This window comes from Hippopotamus amphibius, chromosome 4 (assembly GCF_030028045.1).
Source record: "Hippopotamus amphibius kiboko isolate mHipAmp2 chromosome 4, mHipAmp2.hap2, whole genome shotgun sequence".
In the NCBI taxonomy this organism is placed as follows: Eukaryota; Metazoa; Chordata; class Mammalia; order Artiodactyla; family Hippopotamidae; genus Hippopotamus; species Hippopotamus amphibius.
The window spans coordinates 125,417,719-125,443,085 of NC_080189.1; the positions used below are offsets into that span (position 1 = coordinate 125,417,719).

A 25,367-nucleotide genomic window follows, 5' to 3' on the forward strand; every position below is an offset into this window, starting at 1 on the left:
ACACCATAGTGGAAGGATTTTTACAGAATAACACGACACGTCTTTTATCTCAGAAAGTGGAAAAGGTATTACAGTATAGAATAATATATTTTATCAATTCTAAGATGTACCTTTTCCACATTTTGATGTCTCTCAAATTGAGATGTGTCTTACGATTGAGGGCACGTCATTTCCAATTGGCATACACTTTGTTCTAGTGGTACAGAATGTAATAGCGCATCTTATAATTAATGGCATCTTATATTTGATGAACTGTGATATTAGAAAGTGGGAAATTAAATTCCATGGTCTCTTTCCAACTATAAAGTTCTATTATCATCTATAAGTTATCAGGATACAGCAAAATATGCCTACATAGAAACAAAAACCCTACACCTTACTGCTGTATATCAATTAGATTGCTATTTGTCTTCATAATAATTTTGTTAAACAAGACAAGCTATACTAACACATGTAACCACACTTTCTTTTTAATGTATGTGAAATATACAAAACATTGGGCCAGAAACTTTTAGTTTCAGAATAGGTGAGGTAAGGATTATCAAAATCTTTCCTACACCATCTGGCAAAGCATTTCACTCACACTGTGGGAAAATGCCTAGGACAGTGAGAATAAAAGACCACTTATAAACTAAAAATAGAGGGAATAGATCCATCTTTCCTTCCTACAGTGCTTAGAGGTTTCAGGGTGGAAATAAAAGCTTTGTGGTGTATCCATGTAACTAGTTTTGGTTAAAGAGATTTAAATGGAACTGTGGAGGTGTGTATTTTTTCTCTTTCTTTTCTAGTCAATTGCCTGGAATGGAATGAAGAGTTTGGCTTTCCCCTTATTTGATGCCTTAGACCACTGTGTAGAGCAGGGTCTCTCAACCTCAGAACTATTGACATTTGGGGCCAGATAATCCTTTGTTGTGGGGGCTGTTTTATTCATTGTAAGATGCTTAGCAACACCCCTGATCCTACCCACAAGATGCCAGTAGCAACCTCCCTGCCCAGTGTGACAATCAAAAATGTTTACAAACATTGCCAAGTATCACCCAAGGGGGTAAAAATATCTCTGGTTGAAAGCTGCTGGTGTAGAAGAAACACATATAAAAATGCTATTCTGTGGCTGTCCTTATTTCAAGAGTTCTAGATGCATCCCTGTGTGTGTGTGTGTGTGTGTGTGTGTGAATAAGTTTGTCAGATCACATTTCTGTCCGTTTGGAATGTAAGATCACCTCATACATAGAAACTGCTATGAGTGAGAACTGGAAAATTTTGTTGAATCAATGGAATATTGATTTACATTTAGATGTCATTAAGGCTCAAAAAGAACATCTGGCCAAATTATTTGCAGAATTTGTTGCTAAGGATGGTTTTGCTACTTATATAGCTAAATGTCCTACATTTAAGATTTCCCATTAAAGGATGAATTTTGAAAAGAAAATGTGTGTGTGCGTGTGTGTATGAATCTCTGGGAGGACAAAGAGAGGAGAGAGGGAAAAAGTAGAGAGTAGAGAGGAGTGGATACAAGGAACAAATGAAGATGAATGAAATGATGAAAAACAATTAGCAGTCTATGATGCTGTGGAATAGTGTTTTACTTTTTCATGAATTTCTGTTTACCACTGCACACTTTCATAATTCTGATGAAACTGCATTATTCTTTTCTAGCAAGTGGTGAGAAATCAAGCTTCTGAAGATTTAATCATTATAAAGATAGGGTGACTGTGCTTGCATTTCAGAGCTTTGTTTCAGGAAGTCAAAGCTATAATCAGGCTGAGGCTGTGCTTATCCCATTAAAGAAATATTAATACCTTAAAATATACACTCTTAAAATGCTCTGTTTTGTTTTTGTATTGTTTTTGGCTGTGCAGCATGGCTTGTGGGATCTTAGTTTCCCGACAAGGGCTGGAACCCAGGACCCCTGCAGTGGAAGCTCGGATCTTAACAACTGGACTGCCAGGGAATTCCCTAAAATGCTGTGTTTGCCACTTTAACTTGATTCAATTAGAAGCTGCTCATAATTTGAACGTACTATAAATGAAATTTCCTAGAAGAAATAATTAAAATAACATTATATAGGCATTATTTAAGGCTTTAACATGTTTAAAGATGCAGTTTTTAACATTACTAACATCTAGAATCCTGTCAGAAGAAACCTTAAAAAATAACAATGACCATATGATGGAAAAGAACGTTTAGACTTCACAGTGCAAATTACCGTAGCACAAACTGATGCATGCCTACTTCCTCCCGTGCTATCCATAAACATGCAGTAATGTGAGCTGCAGGCGCTAGGAATGAGGAGTGCACTGTTGTATATTCTGTTGATTACCGAGAAATGAGAGACAATGTTGTGAATGTTAAGAGATGAGTCCAAAGCTCATGAAAAGAAAGATAAAGATTATTATTTTTCTGGATAAGGCACACTTCTGAGAAAGCTGTTTCAGGTACTACACAACCTTCTGAAAGTTTTTTAGAAATATAATTGTCTTTCCACTTTCTTGAGAAAGAGGCAAATAACAACTGGGGCATTCTTTAAAGGACAATGTTCTAGTAAACATTCTGGGAAAGCTATTTTTTGAAGAATTAGAATTTTATCAGTAAAAAGGATTTTAGAGATCATGTAATCCAATTTATTTTTACTTTTACACGTGAGGAAATTGAGACCCAGGGAAGTGGTGACCATCACTTGCACTAGCTATGGCTGCAGTGAATTTGTAGTTTAACAACAGGCCCAGATAAAAAGACCTGAGTCATCAAGTAAACGTTCCTAGGCCCTCCCTAACCCTGTTAAGGAGATAATGTGGGGACAGGTTCAGAAGTCTGTATCAAAAACAAAGTCTTCATAATTCAGAAACAGCTGGTCCTTAAACACAAACTTAGGAAAAAGTAAACAGTATTTGATAAGGTTGAAACACATATAATTCCTTTTATAAGATTTTAAGAATAAGAATTAAAAATTGTAAATGCTTAGCAGCTTCAGTTTTAGTTGTCCAAAAACTCTGGCTGCTGGCCATACTGGGTACCTGAAGCATTCCACTATTGTGAATGACCCTACTGATGGGGGCAAAATGACTAGCAGGTGATGAAGGCAGGGAGATAACAGGTTCTGAGCACTGGGATGGTGAGCCACTGAGCTGTGTGCTGTTTCTCCCTCACCTTATTTTGGGTTATTCTTTGTTTTCTCACCTTTAAAACAAGGACTATCATGAGAGCAGCTGCCTCTTGTTGTTATAATTTGTCTCTTTATGTAAACATCTTATTTCCCCAACCAGTTCTACAGGTCCTTCAAATGCAAGGACCACACTTCATGACTTCCCATATTCACTGCCTCTTGAAAGTGCCATGCATATTTCAGGAAGTATGGAATAGTGTCTTAAGAAGGGTTTTAGGATTATAAACCTAGGTTTGAATCTATGAGCTTCCATTTTCACTGACTGTATAATATTGGGCAAGTTATTTAATTCCTTCTGTGACTCAATTTCTTTATCTGCAAAGGGTATAGGGTACATTGTAAACAATTTTATATATGTCAAGAGCTTAGCATGATGTCTAATGTATTAAAATGTATTAAAAATAATGAAGTAGGTAACATGTGCCTGGCTAGGTGTAGGTATTGAGGAAGTAACAGTGAAAATGACAGATAAAAATCCCCATACCTGTGGATTTCTTTGGTGGGGGTGGGGGGACATAAATATAATTCTTGATAGAAACAAATGCTACAGAAAATAAATAATGTGGTAAAGAACGGCTGAGAAGTAAGGTGGGTTGCAGTAAACAGGGCAATCAAGGAAGACCTCTCTGAAGATGTCACTTTGAGTTAAGAAATGAAAGATGAGAAGGAGAAAGCCATCAAATAGTTTAGGTAATCATGCTTGCGATTGGGAACAGCAAGAACAAAGGCCTGAGATACAAATGAGCTGCAAATGCTCTAAGAGCAGAAGGTCAGTGCTGCTGGAATGTAGTGAGGGAGGGTTGACATAGAAAATGAGAGTAAGGGATGTAGAAGGTGCTCAATAAATGGTTAAAATATAGAAACATGTTAAGGGCTTTAAAAATTTCTAGCCCTGCAGTAATATGTAGATTGTCCAGGTATTTTCATTTTCTTTACTTCCCATTTTTCTTTCCTCCTTCTTTCAGTCTTGGCCTTCCGGCCTAGTGCCTCCTTTAGCTCTGGGAGTGTGGGTTTTCCAACTTCTCTAATAAGATTTCAGTCAAAGAATAAGCTATTTATAGTTGCTCCATTGTTGACTGTGACTGTATAAACCGAAACAGTTGAGCAGTAAGGGAGGTAGAGACTGAAAAACTAGAAGTTTCTGCAAAAATCAGTTGGGTGCTTTTCTTGCTTCCTGGCTTAAAACTGTACAGGGAAACCCTTTCCAAACACAGACAGCAGGAGACTAAGGGCAGAGGCACAGCAGGCAAACTCAGGGGCAAAGCATTTTTCTCCCTCACCAGCAAGCCTGGGATGACCCCACCCCTCTCAAGCTTGTGGCTGGCAGGTCTTGTCATCTGGCGTTTCCTGACACATTTTGTTGCTTTTTATGGTGAGGGCTGTCAGTCAGGTCAGGGGCTACCTCAAAAACTGCCAGTGAGAGGCACAAGATACAGAAGTGAGATTGGAAAAGCTAGAAGAGACACCACAAACATTTGGACATGAATTTGGAGGAGTTAGACTTGGCACCATAGAAAAGGAGGTATAGACAGAACTGAATCTCTAATGAAGAGCATTATCAATAGAAAACTGGGATTATGAATTTTGGGAAGTAAAACCATCATGATTAGCTTCTTTGATATGACAAATGTGGAATTTAGCTTCTTTATATTTCATTTTTCCTTTCTCTGTTTTATTAATTATATTTTTAATTTTTCTATTGCTTACCTTTTTATACCCACAAATTTTAAATAGTATCTTCTATTCTTTTCTTTATCTTTCTACTTCTAATATTTTTAGACAATTCAAGATGGTGACATTTTCAGTCTGTCACTGAAGTAAAATAAAGCAAAAAAAAAAAAACTCACTTCTGTGCCTTGTCCATTAGTTGCTTCTAAGAATTAAAATCTGAATATCTGAATCTATGCCATTTTTAGAATGTTCCAAATTTCAAGAACCCATAGATTCTCTCTCCCTTTTTTTAGATCGGTTGTGCAAAACCACGTTACCTTTAGTTTGTGCATGTCTACACTGAGACTTTTCACATATTTTCCCTTCATGCAGTTGCCAATTGCTTTTCTTTTTCATGTTAAAGAAACAAAAAGAAACCCTATGCTTTCTTATTTCTAAGATCATCCAACTTAATCATTGTTTGTTAAAGAAAATTTACATTGTTGTTGAAGACATTCTTCTTGGAGTCCCATATTTTGTACAAATTGCTTTAGATCTCCTGCAGAATAACTATCATGGAAATATTTTCAAATTACTGAAATTTTGGATCCAACTGTGTGTTGGATGCTAGTCCTCTTATTTCAAGAATTCTTTTTTTCCCACCCCCTAAAGCACAGTTTCTTTGGAAAGAATCTGTGGAAGGTAAAATGTCTAAGTCTTCCCGTGTCTGAAAATGTCTTTGTCTTCATGCATGATTGATTGATTGTCTGAATATAGAATTATAAGTTCAAAGTCATTTTGCCCTGATAATTTTAAAGACGTTATATTGTTTTTAGCATTCATTGTTGTTGGTGAAAAATTTGATGTTAACCTGATTTATTATACCTTTGTAAGTAATCTTTTCTTTTTTCTTCATGGAAACTTTTAAGATCTTTTCTTTTTCCTTGGGGTTCTGAATATTCATGATGATGTGCTTAGATGTGATTCTTTTTATTCATCAACCTCGCCACTTAGTTGGCCCTTTCAGACTTTTCCACTCAGTAATTTTCTTCTATGATGGCTGAAAACTACTTTCTGCTATCCATTTTCTCTTTCTGGAACTCCTACGGTTAGGTATTCAACTTTCTGGATTGATCCCCGTATTTCTTAACGTTTCTCTCATTTTCCATCTCTTTTTCTCTTTACTTTCTAGAAGATTTTATTTTTTTACCTTTTTGAAACATTATAGTAGTTTTCATTTGGCAATCTCTTTTACTTTCCATGAACTGTTTCTTTCCCTGATTGTTTCTCTTTCATAATAGTATGTTCATTTTCTTAAATCTCTTTGAGAATATTATTAAAGTATCTATTGAATTGTCATCTGTTCCCTGAATTATTGCTGTCTGTTCCAGGTTCAGTTATTTTGCTTGTTCATACCAGTTCTTCTTTATGCTACCAGTTCATCTCAAATAGGATTCTTGTTCCTCATCAATTTTATAACCAAAGGGCTACGTTAACATATATAGCTAGATGGCATGGGTTCCTGTGGCAGATGTGTAGGACTAGTTCCTCAGTAGACCTACTGACTGTCAGGCTTTCAACAACCACTTTAGGATGCCTAAGAAGGAAGCTCGCAGTCTCTGGCTCACCTTAGACCTTTACTCTGGGAGAACTAATAACCATTTAGAAGTTTTAGTTCTTTCCAGGCATTTCTTTCAACTACTTTACAGAATAGATCTTGGTTTTGAGCTTGGGAATAAATGCTGTCACTGCATGTAAGGAAAGGATGTGCCAACTTGTGCAACTGTTTAGAAGGAAATCCTTCAATTTATCACCTTGATGTCTGCCTCATTTTCTGCTTCCACTCTTGATACCTATTGACTTTGAGCTTCACATCTTTCTGAAAACTCTGCTAAAAAGCAGTTTCCACCTCTGTTCCAGCCTTCTGCAGAGTATGTCCTGGGTTTAGATGCCACCATTCTGGCTTATCATCATTATGATCCTGAAGAGATATGTCAAATCTTGGGTCAACTCCTTCTCATTCCCTCTTGTATTTACTTACTGCCATTACAATTGGATGCGGACGGACTAGGTGGAGAAATATATGCTCAACTCACCAACCTGAACAAGAACTCAAACTTAGGTCTTCTGACCTGTACCCTTATACCTAAGATATGGACATCATATTCAGTTCTTTTACTTATTAGGTATGTATCCTCGGGTACACTATTTCTTCTCTTTGTGTCCCAAATTTCTCAACTATTATTTAGGGAGAATGATACTGACCATATATAGTTGTAATATAAATTGGGGAGAATAAGATCAGTTACATAACAGTTCAGTGAGGATGTTTTAAGGGTGCATAGCATAATGTTTGACACACAATGAACACCCAATAAGTGATAACTTAAAACATAGGGTTCAAAGCATACAAGTAAACCCTATATTTAGTTCATATCCTGGGTATCTAACCAAAGTACTTTATTTTAAATTTCAATGGGAACATTTTGAATTTACTTTATAGCTTTACTTACTGTTATTATATGGAAATTGGAAGAGTTCATTGGTACAAGCTATGTATCTTTCTCTGAAAAATTACTATGAACAGCTGACTTGTACCTTTTGTATAAAATCTACAAAATATTTATACAAAATATTAGGGTCTAGAAAAAAAGTCATTTAGAATAAAAAACTGTGCAGATTATCAGATGGGTTATTTGACTTGGAGAGCTATATGAATAAGAACCAACATAAAAAAGAAATTTACTGACTTTAAAAATTACTAACAAAAAAGAATATTTTCACATAGATATTGTAGCCAAGCACTAACATAAATGACTTTTTAAATGAAATCACCAGGAAACTCAAGGTATAAAATTGTTATTATATATTTTAACACAGATTAGTGTTCACGTTAGACATTTATTCTCTGACAGAATATACTTTGTTCTTAGTTTTTCTTCCCTAGCAATTAAAAAAAGTGTATTTGGACATACTATATAACTTTTCTGAACCTTATTTTTCTCAACTATAAATCAAGAAAAGTACTTCCTCTTTTATAGAATTGTTATTTGAATAAAATGAGTTAATACAGGTGATCTCTTTGTACTGGGTTCCTTGACAAGGAATTTTCCACCCCATTTAGAAATGGTCATATTCAAAGAGGTGATATAAGGAACACTGTGGATGTGTTTGATAAAATAAACTGTCGTCTTGTCATTTAAAATTGAAACAGAATGTAGCTCAAAATCATTTCAGTGAAGGAAAACCACAAAATGAAACATTAGTCAGCTACTTGTGCAAAAGCAGCAAACTCAAAATATATTTTTTAGCAGGATAATCATCTACTATCAAACTCTAAACCCTAGCATTTTTAAGCCATATGATGCACTGAACTTTGAAAAAGGATCAACTTCAAGAGCCCCAAAGTAAAAAGACCATATACTTGTGGATGGAGAATTGATATTCTGATTGACCTTACTGCATTTTATATTTATTGGTTCTCTCTCTTTTTTAAACCAAACTTGAGTTATTTTCTCCACACAAAACATATAGATTTTTCCAAGGAAGCTGTGACCTGATTGCCAAAAAGCCTTCCAAGAACAAGAAGCCAGACAGATGGAAGACATTTGTCACTATGTAAAGTTTTGGCAAGCTTCTCTGGACATGTCAGCTGCAAAGTACTGTGAGGGAGGAGAACATTTTCTTGCTTTAAGACAGAATTGTTGTCAAATTCTTGAAGATATTCTAGAGGGGATCAGACTGTGTTCTTGGTTCTCCTGTACTTCCTGTAGTTACGGGTTTGAGGTAAATGACAGAGATGTTTTTGTGAGCAGTGTTTTCTGAGGACAAGAGGCCCCAAGTGAGGAAGTTACCCAAAGATGACTGAAACATGAATCTAGGGTCTTCTACAGTTATACGGAAATAGAAAGGAAATCGCTCTTCGTCCCTTTAAAAAGTCTCTTTTCCTTGATCACACCCCATTAGCAACTAACCTCTGAAGTATGCTCTTCTCTTCATGTGCTGTTTGTATGCAAATCATTTTAGTTAAATAATTGCTATATTTCTCATTATTCTGCTTATCATTTATACAACTGTTTTAAGAACTGCTTCCAAATGATATGTATACAACCAGTCCATTTTCCTATTGCTTTGCTTAGGATTCTACTGCTGCACAGCATGTAGAAATTGTCCATTTCTAGGGACGGGCACCCATATTGTCTTCAGTTCCTTGCCATTACAATGACACTGTGGTAAGCTTGTATGCCACTTTATGGACCTGTGCGAGAATTTCCTTGAAAGATAAACTGAAGTGCAGGATTTCTGGGTCACAGGGAGGGGTAAATGTAATCTTATAAAATATTGCAAGATTGCTCTCTAGACAGGCTGCATCAGTCTACACACCCACCAGCAGGGCATAAGGGCTCCTATAGCCTCACATTCCTGCCAACACTTGGCATTATACAGCTTTCTAATTTTTTTGCCAGTTTAATGAATGTAAAGTGATATCTCACTGTTGTTTTAATTTGCATTTCTCTGATTACTAATTAGCTTAAGCATCTCTTCATGTGCTTGTAAGCCTGTTGGGTTTACTCTTCTGTAAACTGCTTGTTTGTAGCCTTTGCCTGTTTCCTATTGTGATTCCTATATTTTTGTTATATTGCAAGAGATCCTGGTGTATTCTAGATATTATTTCCTTGTCAATTTTAGACATTGCAATATCAGACGTTGCAATATCACCCAATCTGTCATCTTTCAGGTAACTCTGTCCATACTATTTCCCCTTGAATGCAATTTTAAAAAATTTCTGATGTTATTTACTTAAAATTTTGGCTTATAGTTTATGCTTTTGGCTTTCATTTAAAAAGTCTCTCAATGCCTTGCCACAAAAATATTCTCTTATAATCACCTACTACCTTTAAAGTCTTACCTTTCATAGTCAGGTCTTTAGCATTGGGAGTTCATCTTTGTACATGGTATTGGGTAGGGATCCAGTTACTATTTTTATCCATTTAGTGAGCCAGGTTCCCAACACTATCAGCCTTTATCATACATATAAGTGCTTTATATGCATATGTATGTCTCTGAGCTCTGTTTTGTTCCACTGCTTCTCATGTCCCTTTTCTGGTCAATACTATTATGTTTCATTGCCATGGTTGGGTAGTATGTCTCAATATTTGCTTGGGCATAGCTGAAAGCCTACCTCTTTCCCCTTTTCACAGCTGACTTTTATTTTTCTACTTAAAGTAAGCTATCAAGTTTCTAAAAAATCTACATAAATTTTGATTGCTTCTGCATTAAATTTATACCTCCATTTGATGAGAATTGACATTTTTAATACAGTAAATTATTCCCTTTCAAAACATGCGATCTCTCCATTTATTTAGATCACCTATTTTGTCCTTCATCAGAGTTTTGAAATTTTTCCAAAAAGGTTTTGTGTATTTTTGATTAAGTTAACTACTGAAGAGTTTATGGGTTCTGTTCCTATTTTATTATTTTTTATTTATGGCTGCATTGGGTGTTTGTTGCTGTGCATGGGGCTTTCTCTAGTTGCGGGGAGCGGGGGCTACTCTTCATTGTAGTGTGCAGGCTTCTCACTGCGGTGGCTTCTCTTGTTACGGAGCACAGGCTCTAGGCATGTGGGCTCAGTAGCTGTGGCTCACAGGCTCTAGAGTGCAGGCTCAGTAGCTGTGACGCATGGGCTTAGTTGCTCTGAGGCATGTGGGATCTTTCTGGTCCAGGGCTCGAGAACCTGTGTCCCCTGCGTTGGCAGGCAGATTCTTAACCACTGTGCCACCAGGGAAGCCCTGTTTCTATTTTAAGTGGCATCTTTTTCATTATAACTTTTTGTTGTAGATTGTTGGTGTAGAGAAATGCTATTGATTTTTGTACATTGATCTGGCAGCCAGTCAACCTTGCTAAACTTTCTTATTGTTTTCATGTTTGTCTGTTGATTTTATTGCTAGATAAATGATCATATCACCTACAAGTAATGATAGTTTAATCTCTTCTGATCTTTACATCTCATTTCTTTTATTTTTTCTTGTAGAATTAGTTGTGACTTTCAGTAACTATGTTAAATGGCATCAGTGATAGTAAACACTTATGACTTAAAGGGACTATCTTAAAGAAAAAGCTTTTCCTTTAAGTATAGGGTTGATAGAGGCAAGTTTTACCAAGTTAAGAGTTTCCTTCAATTTATAGTATACCATTAAAAAAAAATAGGTGTTAGAACTTTGTAAAATGCCTTTTTACATTGGTTAAAAAAATCATAATTTTTTTCATTCCTTCTATTATTGCTGTGAATTTCACTGATATGTTTTCTGATGTTAAAACATCCTTTTATTCTTGAGACACACTTCAGTGGATCATGATGTATAATTATTTTAATATATTTTAGTATTTGCTTAGCCAATATTATCTTTAGGATTCTTGGATTTATATGCATAGTTAAAATGGGATGTGTGTGTGTGTGTGTGTGTGTGTGTGTGTGTTGTCCTCCCGTGGTTTGCAATCAAAATTATATAAAATAAATTGGCTAGTTTTGGTTCTTTCTTGGCTTTAAGAACTTATAAAAATAAAAGAACTTTTCCTTAAAAGTCTGGGAGAATTCATATACAAAACCATGTATGTAGGCCTGAAGCTCCTCTGGGAAGTGAATGATTTAAAACTTTTAATGCTTATGGCTGTATTCAAGTTTTATATTCCCTCTAGGGGTAAATTTGGCATTTTATATTTTCTATCAATTTATCCTTTTTATTCATTTCCTCTAGTTTTCAAAAGTTTGTTACAGAATAATCACATACTTTTTAAAAATAATAAGTTTTAAAAAATATTTCTTTGTATCTATTCATTCTGTATATTGTTTACTTGCCTATTTCCTGTTTATTTGCATTATTTTCTCTTTAATTCTTGAGTATCCCTTATTTTTCTAAAGAAGTTAATTTTTTTAATAACTAAAAAAATTTTAAACTATTCTCAAATACTTTCAGGCTTTCAGAAGATTAGCAAAGATAATACAGGAGGTTCTCATATACCCTTCACCTAGCTTTCTATAACATTAACATCTTACATAAAATTATCAAAACTAAGAAACTAATATTACTACAACACTATTAACTAGGCTACAGATTTTATTCAGATTTCGTCAGTTTTTCCACTAACGTTCTGTTTCTCTTGCAGGATCCAAAATAGGATACCATATCTTATAGGCTGAATTGTGTTTCCCCAAAATTCTTTTGTGGAAGTCCTAACCCTCAGGACCTCAGAATGTGACTGTATTTTGAGACAGGATCCTTAAGGGGTAATTAAGTTAAAATGAGGTCATTAGGATGGGCCCTAATCCAATATGTCTTGTGTCTTCATAAGAAGAAATCAGGGCACAAAAACACACAAAGACCATGTGGAGAGACAGAGAAATGGCAGCCACCTACAAGGCATGGAGAGAGGCCTCAGAAGAAACTAACCCTACTAATATGCTGATCTTGGATTTTTAGATTCCAGAATTATGAGAAACTAAATTTCTGTTGTTTAAACTACCCAGTCTGGGTACTTTGTTATGGCAGCCCTAGCAAACTAATGTATCATTTATTTTTCATATTTCCTTAGTCTTCTCCAATTTGTGAGTTTCTTAGTCATTCCTTGCCTTTAAATGATATTCTCGCACGTTATGAACTATCAGTTGACAAATTTGAAGTGTGCTGGTAAGGTATTTTGTTGAATACCCTTCAATCTGGATTTGTCTGATGGTTTCTCATGATAAGACTGAGGTTACAGACTTTTGGAAAGAATACAATAGAGGAAAAATGCCCTTCTCATTGCATCACACCAGAGTACATAGTATCAATGTGTCTTATTACTGGTGATGCTAACCATGGTCACTTGGTTAGTGTGGTGTTTGCCAGGTTTGTCTACTCTAAAGTTACTATTTTTCCCTTTCCATACTTTATTCTAAATGAATCACGAAGTTACGCTCACACTAAAAGGAAGGGTGAATTCACTTCTTCTTGGAAGAAGGCGTATCAAAGAATTTTGGCCATATGTTAAAACTACCACAGTAATGAATAAATGTTTTGAGGGAGATGATTTGAGCTTATTCAAATACCCTGTTTCTTCTTAATGTTTTTCTCACTAATTTTAGGATTTATCAGCAGATCTTGCCTGCAACAATTATTAGTGTGGTATTCTAAACATGATTTTCTATTTCCCTCATTCCTTCTAAATATATGACTTGGAATTCTTTTGTAACAAAGACTTCTGCCTTCTTCCCCATTTATTTACTTATTTATATGAGTATGGACTTATGGATATTTATTTTGGGGATTGAATCCAATATTATCATTATTTATTTCATTGCTCAAATTGCTCCAACTTTCACAATTGGAACTCTTTTAAGTTGGCTTGTGTGTCCTTTAGACATGCCCCATCTGAAAATGATGCTTTAGGTGTATCTTGCATTTTCCCTGACCCAGGCCTAGGTTCATTTGTTTCTCTAACCCTTGTTCCAGAAATTTTTTTACTTGTAGTGTATTCACTGCCGTTCAAATTTAAATATTCATCGATTTTCTTTTTCAATCTAAGGGTTATTTAGGAATTTGTTTTTATTTTCCAAACATGAGATGTATTTAAGCTATCCTTCTAAGAAACTTAATTTATAATTTAATGCATTATGACTAAAGGACATAGCGTGTATGACACTGATCCTTTGGAATCTGAGGTTCACTTTGAAACATTACCTAAGACTTATTTTTGGTAAATATTTAGTAAATATTCTGTGCATGTTAAAACAGGAAGTGAATTATCTGTCATGTGAAGGGGTCTATATATGCCTAAATAGCTTAAGTCTACTCATTATAACTTTGAGATATCTGCTTTTTACTTCTTTCTCAGAGGTATGTCAGAATTTCCAACTATAATTATTTACGTCTATCTTATGTCAATTGTTGATATATACACCCATACACACACGCACACACATGTGCACTCTGCAGCATATATGTCCTTGGCAGCTATATCCTCTAAATCCACGGTTTCTTTTCCTAATATACGGCATCTATATTGGTTAGATGTTCCAGTTACCTATTTCTGCATAACAAACTACTGAAAAACCTAGGGGCATACAACAAATATTTTTCTCACAGTTCTCACAAATCTGGGAAGGGCTTGGCTGAGTGATTTGTTTCTAATGTGTGCAGTATCAGCTGGGATGGCTGGAGCTGGAAGACCCACTTCTAAGATGGCTTCTTTACTCATATAACTGGTGACTGGGCTGAGATGTTTGGAACAACTGGGGGATGTATGGGCACTGCTCAGCAAACTCTTTTCACATTTACTCCACCTGGCATCTTGTATTTACTCAAAGCAGGATAATCTCAAGATAGTAGGGCTTCTTACAGGCAAAACACACTTACCCCTCCAAGTATCCCACCCCAAAGTCTCATCTCATTGTGATAGTCTCCAGAAGTTAGGACTTAGCCATATGAATGAGATCCAGGTGAGCATGAATACTATGTGTATAGTTCCACAAGTCTAGTACCTCTCAATTTAAAGACCACTAGAGAAACATCATCTGTCAGCTCCCCCCAGTATCCCTGCAACATCCAACTGTGGTAAAGAGATAGGACAACTATAACAACACTTCAGTTAAAAAAGCAGGGGAACAGGATACACATAGCAGTTACTAGTCTATGGCAATTCCGAAATTCATTTCAACACATATTGCCAATTTCTTGATTAGGACCAGTCCTGCTCCCTGGGAAAATTCTCTGAAGGTCCTGGCTTTACCCTCTGGGTTCCTGATTTTGTCCTCTGAGCTATCCTTCCTTTTCCCTAAGAAATTAACTATATTTGCAACTGAGTGGCCTTCTCAGCCTGCTTCTTGCCCAAGAAGAGTGGGGGTAGAAGTGGAGGAAGTGTCTTCTAAAATTTTGTACTCTCTTTTCCTTTTAATTCAAGATGATAGTGCTCCTATGTATGCTATTCACTGAAAAATGTTGTGGGTTTCCTAAGAATCTTACTGGACTTCATTCTATTAGACAGGAGTCACATTTACAAATCTCTTTAAGATAGGAAATTTTCTACCTTGTGTCCTATGGTTAATGTGCAATAACACCTTGAGAGTCTTAATATCCCTCCTGTTTAACAGCGAGAGTCTGAGGCATACCCACACAGCCATTAGAAGTCCTTTAGTCTAGCTGAAAGCCTCTATGAAACACTGCCTTAGATCTTTCTGAAGTCTTAACAAAGGATTTTCCAAACTCATCGAGGTGGTTCTTTGCTCTGAAGCCATTTCATATTCTGAGAATCTTCTGTTAGAAGAGACAGAAGATGTGCAACAGTTTTATTTTCAAATCATGACTCTTTAATATTTCCTCTAAATTTCACTCAAAAAGCAAGCAACTCCATAAGAGCATTATTCACAATAGACAAAAGGTGGAAGCAACTCAGTGCCTATCAACAAATGAATAAATAAACAGAATATGGTATATACATACAATGTAATATTACTCCATTAAAAAGGAAGGAAATTCTGACACGTGACAACATTGATGAAATTTTAGGACATCATACTAAGTGAAATAAACCAGCCACAAAAAGACATGCATTGTATCATTCCACTCATTTAAGATACCTAGAGCAGTCAAATACTTAGAAATAGAAGTGAGAATTGTGGTTCGAATCTAGGGGCTGGGCAGAGGAGGGGGATGGGAAATTGCTGCTTATTGGGTATGAAGTTGTAGTTTTACAAGATGAAAAGAGTTCTGGAGATTAGTTGCACAACAATATGAAGTACGTAACACTATTAAACTGTACATTTAAAAATGGTTAAATGGTAAATTGTTGTATATATTTTACCACAACTAAAAAATTTAAAAAGCCAAAACCAAAACAAAACTAAGCAGCTTTCTTTAGTTCATGCTCTTTTCTTTGTATTCTATCAGTCAGCTACAAAAAGCCATTTTACCTAGAAATTTGCTTAGCCATATCCACAAGTTCATTTGTTCACACATGACAGTGTTGCCAAACTTTCCAACTATTATGTAACAAAGGTGCTTTTTCTTTTGTTTCCAGTATCATTTCTACGCAGTCCTTTAAGACTCACCGACATATTCCCACTTTTATTAACCATTTATTTGAGGCCCTTCCGCTTCTGCCTCTGCCTGGGTCCAAAGACAGTGCCACAAATTTTAGGCTTTTGTTACATAAGCAACCCCCGCTAGGCACCAGATCCAGTTCTGGTTATCTACTGCTTGGTGTAAATGACTGATGGTAGTTGGTCTACCAGCATCTGTTTTTAATCAACTCTTTATTTTGGCAGAACTTCTTCCCTGATTCCCCATCATTGTTGACTAATGTCCTGTTAATGTCAGTTTTTCAGTGAGGGAGAATTATTGCCCAAGGTAACATGGTAAAGAAACAAAAGCAGAATTTCAACACTTTCCTTCAACCTATCCAGTTTTTCTTTCCATTCACTCTTCCATATCAGTCAATACTTTTCTGTTTGCTTGGGTTCTCTCCCTCTCTCTCTGGTCACAGTTATTTTAGCTACTATTTGTATCTCTCTAGCATCTGCAATTTTTCAGGGTTAATTTTGGGGGTGGGCTGATTTAGGAGCTGAGGGAAATTATTACAAAGACATGAAAATTTTAGTCTGGTGGGAAAAACATCATTAAAAATCAAATATTATAATAAAGGGTGCTAATGATATGAAGAAGGTAAACACAATGTGTTATGGGGAGAATAGTTTCTAAATAAGGCTTGGAATTCATGGAAGCCTTTAGAAAGGAGCCAAGTTGGAGCTATGATAGGTAAAGCACAGCTTAGGCAAAGGGACTTCAGGTATAAAGATATCTATAAAAGAATGATTTTCTGAGACAGCATGAATTATTAGGACCCCACATTAATTCTGAATTGTCTGGAACAAAGAATTTATGCAAGTGAGTGAGTGGAGGAGTTAGAAGTAGGAGGGGCCTGAATATAATGTTATACCAGGGAGCTTGGATTTCATTCTATAGGAGAGTGGGAAATACTGATTTTAAGCAAGGAATTGGGAGGATCATATTTACAGGTTTCAAAGATTAAACACACAGCAGTGTTTGATGCTTAAGCTCTAGGGCCCCTTGGTTGCACAGGAACTTTCTAAACTCCTGGAATGGGCACCAACAACGAGTTTTGTGGTCAATTGTTTTTGTAAAATTTGCAAAAAGAAGATACAACTGAATGGTCTCTTTCTACTATAATTTGCCTCCCTTGCATTTTTCCTAGGCTGTGGACATTTCCGGAAATTGGTTAAGGGGAAGTTCTGGATTATTTAGTAATATATATTAAAGTAGTCTGCAGCCACTTCTGTCTATAGCGAAGTCCCGGTAATAAAAATGTCTTCTGGTAATGATCTTACTACCCAACCAGCAGTTGTAACACAAAGATGTAGGGCCAAAGGTCATCCTATGATAAAAATATATGTTCATGATTTTGTACTTGTTTCTTAAAGAAGGACCCTAAGAGGTATAAACCTGAGGGCCTACAAACTGAGATCTTCATCTGGAGCAATGTAAGACAGGGACAAATTAGTAAATTATAAAAATTTTTTAGCTCCATGAGAGACGAAGGCCTGAAGGGTCACGGTACAGGCAGGGAGTAGACCCTAAGGAACCTGGCAACTGTTTTGATTTGGGGGATGAGTTTCAGAACAAACAAATTATCTACCAGATAACTCTAAGGTCGCCAATTCATGGAGGGAGAACGTGAGGAAAATTCCAAATTTGGTTGATGGATGAAACCCATCATTTTGGGCTTGCTGCCCTTCAGAAGGCAAAGAGAGAAGTGGAGGAAAATGCTCGTCTGCGGCTCAGCTGAGCACCCAAAGGTTTGGGGGCTGTTATCTGCTATATTTTCCATTCTCTGAAGGCCACTTACCAGGCTCTTTTGGACCCTCGTCTTCCGGGCTTCAAACCACCAAATGTCAGCCACTCCTGCGCCCTCAGAGCTTCTCAGAGGCGCCTGCTCACCGGATGTGGGCGCAGCACTTCCGCCCCAGAGGCGCATGCTCAGAGGACGCAGCGTGCAGGCGCGGAGGGCGTCTCCGCCGGCCAGGACTCTATCCGCGCAGGTGCGTGGGGCCTCTTGGCGTTTGATTGTTTGCGTTGCTGTGGCCCAACGCTCTTCCCTACGAAGAGAGCGCTGTCTTCCCACTTAATCCCTCAAGGCTCCACTTCCCTTGCAGGAAGACATGGTGCCTTCCCGAGGGCTTTGTAAGGTCTCCAGGCGGCGAGGCACAGGTGCTAATGAAGATGAGTCAGCGCTCATCTCCCAGCTGGTAAACGCACGGCTCGTTACCTTTGGTGGATTTACTCTGAGCCCAGAGAGCTTTGTGAGCCGAGTTTCTAGTCTGCGGTGACTTTTTGGTTCCCATAAAGGAACCTGGAATTAAGGAGGGAAACTTTCAGCCTTTAAGATACCGATTTTTTTTCTTTTTTTTTTTAACTTTTATAACGGAGTATAGTTGATTAATGAAAGAACGAATTTAAAATAGGACCTATACGGAGGGTGACATCTCCTTTGTACAGACTGAAGAGACCGAGATGCAGAGGAAACTAAGACATCCTGTACCAGGTAGGGTTCACTCCAACCGTGACACTGAGACTGCTTAAGCTGAGGTCACCAATGATGTCTGCTTGGTCCAAATGAAGTAGGCATATTTCAGTACCTTTCCCTCTCGACTTCTCTGAAGCATTTGGCACTGCGAACCTTCCTTCTTAAACACTCGCCCACCCATATCTTGTTTTTTTTCCCCCAGTTTTCTGTTACAAAGAAGATTGTTTTGTGTACTCTGCATCATGGGCACCTCTTCCAAAGATACCCATTTCTTAAGCCAGGTTTCTTAGGGAAGGGATCAGAGTAATTGCATCCTCCTGGTATCCTCATTTAACCCGTATCCCTGGGCCAGCAGTAGAGGATTTCCAAATGTCCACTATCTCGCGACTAAAGTGTAGCAGGATAATGGAGAAAACTTGACCTCATGATTACCAACCTTTATGGAACAAATATAAATGCATATTTTACTTACATTCTTAATAAGCCGCTGAAGAATACCCAAATGTAGTGGACAGCGGTAGTTCAGTGGGAAATTTTGTCATTGAGAAAGATGACTGGTAACTTAAGAGTGTGAATACGAATCTGCTGTGATTATACCCTGAACCATTGAGTTAGAAGTCTTACTTCAGTAAGAGGCCTATCCTGACCGCCCTTTAAAAAAAGTTTAACCTACCCATTACTCCCGTCCATCCTCCTTACCTCCTTGAAGGTGTTTTTTTTTTTTTCTCCATTGCACTTTTTAGTTTGTAATACGAACTGTAATTTACTTATTATAGCCATGGTTTATTATTTGTCTGTCCCACACTAGAGTTAAGCTCCATGAAGGTAGGGACTTTTTTTTTTTATGGCTTACTAGTGTATTTCTGATGTCAAGAACAATTTTGGCCTGTAATAGGCGCTCCGTAAGTAATTTATTGAATGAATGAAAAACTGAACGTGTTATTTTCCGACGACCATAAGTAGAGCCCGGCGTGAGCTTGCCCAACTGGCATGGCGTATTTGAAACACAGTTTTATGGGAAGTCCTGGTTGGTGAAGACAGTCAGCAAGTCAACTTATGTTTATGGAATACCTGTTCTACCCCAAGTGATAACTTCCCCAGAATGTAGCATCCATTTTCCATGAAACATTCATGATACTTTTTAAGACGTCTTAAACCTTTGGGGTTCCTTGGACAGGACCTATGTGGTTCACTTCCATGGCATCTTTTATCTTGATATGCACATACCAGACAATAAATATTTATTGAAAGAGCAAAGGAATGAACTGGGTTAAGGCAGTAGGTTATGTGGAAATTCAGCTATTTATCACATGAATAGTGTTTGTTTTATGGAATTATGGTCCACAGTAGTAGTATTTTGCAAACTGGGGCTATTTCTCTGAAGGATTTATAAGATTTTTATGATAAATTTTTGCATCTTCCTTTCAGTGATCCTGTGAAAAATGAACTTACACATATTCTGGGTTGTCTGGATAACCAGATACTGACAAGAGGTTTTGGTGTGCCTGTTTGTTTTTGTGTCTCTTTTCAGCATGTTAGCACTAGGTAATGTAGTACACACTTTGTCACAGGTTAATAAGAAAAGAACAGAGGCAGCCTTAAAAAGTAAATGATTTATTCACTCTAGTTGAAGCCCAAATGACATTAAGCCACTCTGTCAGAAGGTTTCACAGTAGTTTAAAAGGAGAAAATAGATAAGAAAAATGAGTCATAATGTGGTAAAACAGGCTTGCTGAACTAGCAGTTGGTACCATATTCCTTTTCTGAGAGGTGATTTAGTTCAGCAAAGCATAATCATTGGTGTTTTTAAATTATTTTTTTTAAATTTAAAAATTGGCTTCACAGTTTTTGCATTTGTTTTGCTATTGTGTGTGTGTATGTGTGTGTTTTGTAGCTAGAAGAGCTATAATATAAGGGATTTGAGCCCACTTTATGTTTGTATATATTTAATAATGTAATGAAAATAGTTTACGTTGGGGACATGGGACCTTGATAATGTGTTTTTACAGTTAGTGAGTTTTAGTGGGGTGTTTATGCTGTAGTCAAGTTTGTGAAAAAAAGACATTGTAGAGCTTTGGGCTTCAGGGCCTAGTTCCCAGAATATTTATTTCAAGTAAGTCTAGGTGCCATAGTTCAGGGTAAGCCAGATATGTGTTACTTCTGCTCATAAGGGTGCTGGTGGTGGTGAAGAATAGAAGAGAGGGATCTTAGGAAAATGTAGGGAGATTGGTTGGCAAAAATGGGGGAATTTTCGATAAACTTGGAGCTTTCTTTGCAATTTTGCTTTTGGCTCTGAATTTGTGAGTGCTCTTTCTTAGTGACTTTTTCCAAATGGGCAAGTGAAATGCAGTGTTTTTGTTTCCAGATTTAAAAGAGTAAACACTAATTGGATCTTCTGTGGATGGTGCAGATCCGTTTGGTGTGGAACACTGGAAGACCTAAAGGACTGTTTCAAGTCATTGTGATGGAAGATCACAGGAAAGAGATGCTTATTTTCTGATACTGTCTTCCCCTCTTAACTCATTCCCCCCTCCTCTCTTGCCCCCCTTCCCAGGTGCTGCATTGGGAAATAGGAGTAGAAAGAAATGAGATAAGGGCTTTTAAAAAAATTTACTTTAATAGAAGGGGTACTGGGAGCAGGTGTGGTTATTTCAGAGTCGACTTTGCTACCATGTCCAGAGTAATACTGTCCGGAGTTCAGTCAATCAACAGATATTTATTGAACACCTACTGTGTGCCAGGCATTATACAGGGAGCTGAAAGAGTGAACAATACAGAGTCCCTGCCTTTCATACTTTCAGTTTCTGTTCTATTGTGTCTCTGTGTACACTTGTACACTTTAGATGAATGTGAGTGGGCAATTTGAAGAGTTTTAATGCATTCTTTATGCTGATTTGTTTTATTTCTAGGGTAGCATACAGAGTTAGAAATTGTAAAGGCTCAAGTTAATTTGTTCTTTCTTTCTCTGTTTTAAGGGGTGTCATGAAAGTTGACATAAATCTTCAGAAGGTGGACATTGACCAATGTTCAAGTGATGGCTGGTTTTCAGGAACTCACAAATGTCACCTTAACAACTCAGAGGTAAGAACATGGAGATAAAGTTCTCTGAAATCAGAAGCTCAGAAATATAATACTTTTGAATATGTTGTATTTGTGTGGGTAAGTGAACAAGAGGCATCTTACTGGGAAAAAAATGTCCTATGCAGGTCTAAATGTTGCCAAATGAACTGAAAGAGGAGTAGAAAATGAAATTTGTTTGGAATTAACTGTTCATTTGGGGACTAAGAGAAGGCTGAAACTAAGATTGCGTCTGAAGTTTGGCTTTAGTCAAAGGCTGACCCTGTTGTTCAAAATGGGCTGGAAATTAAAATAGCCATGAAGTAAGAAACCAATCCCAGGAGGGGTCAACCAAATTATGCACATTTTTATGGAATATGATGGTTGTTGAAACATTGATGGTATTCGTTCAGATACCCTGCCATCTGCTAGAAAAGCAGTAGTGGAAAGTATGGCCAGGTGATTTTGAAGTAAAGGAGAAAACTGTACACAGGAAACTGGAAAGGAAATGTGTGTATTTGGTGTGTTTTTTCCAATTTTCAATTCCTGTCCATACTTGATTTCATGGAAGTCTGGTTGGTAAGGAACAGGGAGAGAGATCATACCGCTGGAAATGACTATCACTTGTCTTTTTTTTTTTTAAATTGTTATTGAATGAATGGGTGTTTCAATTCTGTAGTGCTATACAATTTTCAAGTTTCACACAGGTGATTTCATATAATCCCATAATAGCCCATTTTTTCCTCTACCCCAATGATGTCCCTCCCCCATTCCCTCTCCCCACTGGTAACCACTAGTTTGTTCTCTGTATCTGTGAGTCTGCTGCTTTTTTTTTTATATTCACTAGTTTGTTGCATTTTTAAAGTTCCACATATAAATGATTTGTCTTTTCCTGTCTGTCTTATTATACTTAGCATAATGTCCTCCAAGTCCATCCATGTTTCTGCAAATGGCAAAATTTCATTCTTTTTATGGCTAGCTAGTATTACAAAGTGTATATATATACACATACTACATCTTCTTTATTCATTCATCTGTTGATGGATACTTAGGTTGCTTCCATATCTTGGCAATTGTAAGTAATGCTGCTACGAGCATTGGGGTGCGTGTGTCTTTTTGAGTTGGTGTCATTTGTCTTTTGTAGTTTTAGAGATGACATGTGATGACATCCTCATTTCATTTTTAATAATCTATCTCTCAGGTCCCCAAAATGCTCTAAAACAAATGTAAAGTAAAGCTCCTGACCTTAAATACTTGGGCTGTTTCAACTTTGAGTCCATGAATTTATGAGGAAAGTCAGCTTGATTTATTTAAAATAGGGCATATTTCCATAAATGTAGTAATCTGCATCTTCAACTTAAATTTTTGCCACATACTCCTGTAGCCCACCACTACCCGGATAATCTTCCACAGTTCCCCACATCCCTGCTACATTCCATACACACCTCCATCTGCCCTCCATACTTCCCACTACTATACCCCTCAACCCTCTCACCGCCTAACCCCCCTAGAAGCCCCCGTAATCCCTCACATCCCTCTAAGCCCATCGCACATCCCCACCATGTTCCCATGACCCCCACTTCCTCAGTACCCCACACATCCCCACTCCCACATCTCTATACACCCCCACATAGCCAACCCTCCACACAGCCCTCACTTACTTCACTCCCTGCCCCCAAATTGGGACCCAGTTATGTCAATGAAATGTTTCTGTCTTGTCAAGTCTCAGAGGTCAAGATCCTCTTTTCACTTCCCTTCACTATTCTTATGGTTTTGAACTTTTCTGAGTTCCCACTTCCCTTTGGATGGTTCTGGCATTTCTGAAGATATGAATTTCAGTCACTGATTTGGTAAATATCTGTAGCCTGGTTATCATCTCCATGCCAGTGGCATATAGCTACGTAGCATTGTGTTTTAGCCAGAGTGGAATTTTTTCTGCATGGGTGTCGTATTGTGGATATTGATCTGTATGTGCTCATTTCTCTATAGCCTTGTTTCAGTGGTGCTCCTGGGCGGTTCAATAAGCAGTCTGTCTGGAAACAAGGAGATATTTGCTTATCAGTCTGTTACAGTTGCTGCTCGCCTCTAATGATCTTGGTATGGTTTTTCCTCATAGCACATCTATGTATTTGACTGGATGGTCTCATTGGGCACCTTTTGGAAGATTGATTTATTTTTACTGCATCAGGGTTATCACGTTTCTGGGGGTTGTGTCTTTTTAAAGCTTTCGAATAAACTGAGCTATTTCCAGATAAAATATTATCCTCTTTTCTGGTAATCAAAGATTAGCGTGAAATGTGTAACTTTTGGCTTTATTTATGGAAGCATTGTGTTTATTCAATTCCTATAGGAAAAAACAGGAAAAACACCCCATAAGACAACCAACAGTTCAATGAATCTCATTTGAAAATGTTGTAGAAAGAGGTTCAATGATCAAAAAATGACATCAACAAACACTGAATCTATAAAAATGCATGTTTGGACTTAAACTCTGGATGCCTCGACCCCTTTACTTGCCCAGGTCCTTGGATTGGGAGTAGGAGATCTTGGTGTCCTAGGCTGGGTCCCTGAGGCCCTTGGTGGGTAGTCTGATTGATACAGGGTTGGCCTGGTACTCTTCACACCTTTTTGTTGGGCTTCTTTAAGGTTCTGGAGTTGATGCTGGTCACTCTAGGCACCTGCCGCCAGTCCATACCACATCCTCAGACTCGAGACTTTGGAAAGTCTTTCAGTCCTTCCCTGTAGTGATGTGAGTTGAAGACTAGGAACTGGTTTCTATTGATGTTTTTATTGCTTGGGAAAACAAAGAAAAACGCTTGTTCAGGTTGTCTTTCATCTGCACTGACTCTCCTTTGTTCTTTGTCACAGATCTTCTGTTGCAGACCCCAAAGATCATTGTGTAAACCGGCTTGTTTGGGGATGTACTTAACATAATGTGTATTTGTAGGGTGTAGGGGCCTGTCTGTGAAACAGACACACTCATCATGTTTACTGTGGGTTTTATTTTGCCAATGTTTAATGTTCTTCTCTTGTAAATACCACAGGGAGGTACAAGTTTCAAAGTTATAATTGAGGCAAACTTTTCACTTAAAAATTTTTTTTCCAGTGTGGTGACTTTCAGCCTCCAAGGTATCTTAAACTAGTACAGCGAGTCTGATGTTGGAAACAGATAAGTGGTATGTAACCAGCGTTAGAAGCCTCAGGAGCATTTTAGAAAGGCATGGGATGGTTTGTGAGGAAAATAATTTCTCAACAAATTTGGGTTGTTATCGAGTCTAGTAGGCCAATAAGTATTTTTTGCAGGGCATAGTAAAATGAGATCTGAGGTGACACCCGGAACCGGATTGCAGGATTATTTTGGCTGTTTTTATAACTGATCCAGGTTACTGCTACCTGTACTTGATCATGTTTTCAGTGTCCATTTAAATAATTCTTGACCTATTATATATCATTGTTTGCTTTGAGTACACAAAATACTCTTCTACAGAATAGTTTATTAAAAACATTCAAATAAATTGGTATTTTTGTTTTAAAGATTTTCTTTTGCTTTGTTTCCATTAGGAGAATTTTTTAAATCACTATTTGAAGTAGGAAACATTAGGACAGTGACCTTGAAACTTCTTGATTATATTCTATTAGTAAAAATGCTTTAAGCATTCACCAGTAGTATTTATATGTCTTTTAATCTATAAAGTTTATGCACCTTTTGTTATATATTCTGTATATTATAAATCAGAAAACTTAATCAGGCTGAGATAAAGAAGAAATACTGTTTTAATGTAGATTATATTTTATAAAAATAAATATATCTTTAATGAGAGCAATGTAATTGGCTGATGTTACAATTTTTGAAAAATTTTCAGTGACAGTGTTATGATTGATTATGCTTCATCATTAAAAATATCTTAGTTTAATATTTAGT

At 37.1% G+C, this 25,367-nt stretch overlaps 1 protein-coding gene across 1 annotated transcript in view; it reads left to right on the forward strand.

Annotated features, from left to right (window-relative positions):
- Positions 1–25,367, forward strand: part of GPR158 (G protein-coupled receptor 158) — a 315,313-nt gene that overhangs the window by 8,174 nt on the left and 281,772 nt on the right. The window contains exon 2 of the mRNA XM_057732013.1: positions 21,364–21,469. Within this exon, the coding sequence (XP_057587996.1) occupies positions 21,364–21,469 (106 nt within the window). The remainder of the gene's footprint in view (positions 1–21,363; positions 21,470–25,367) is intronic.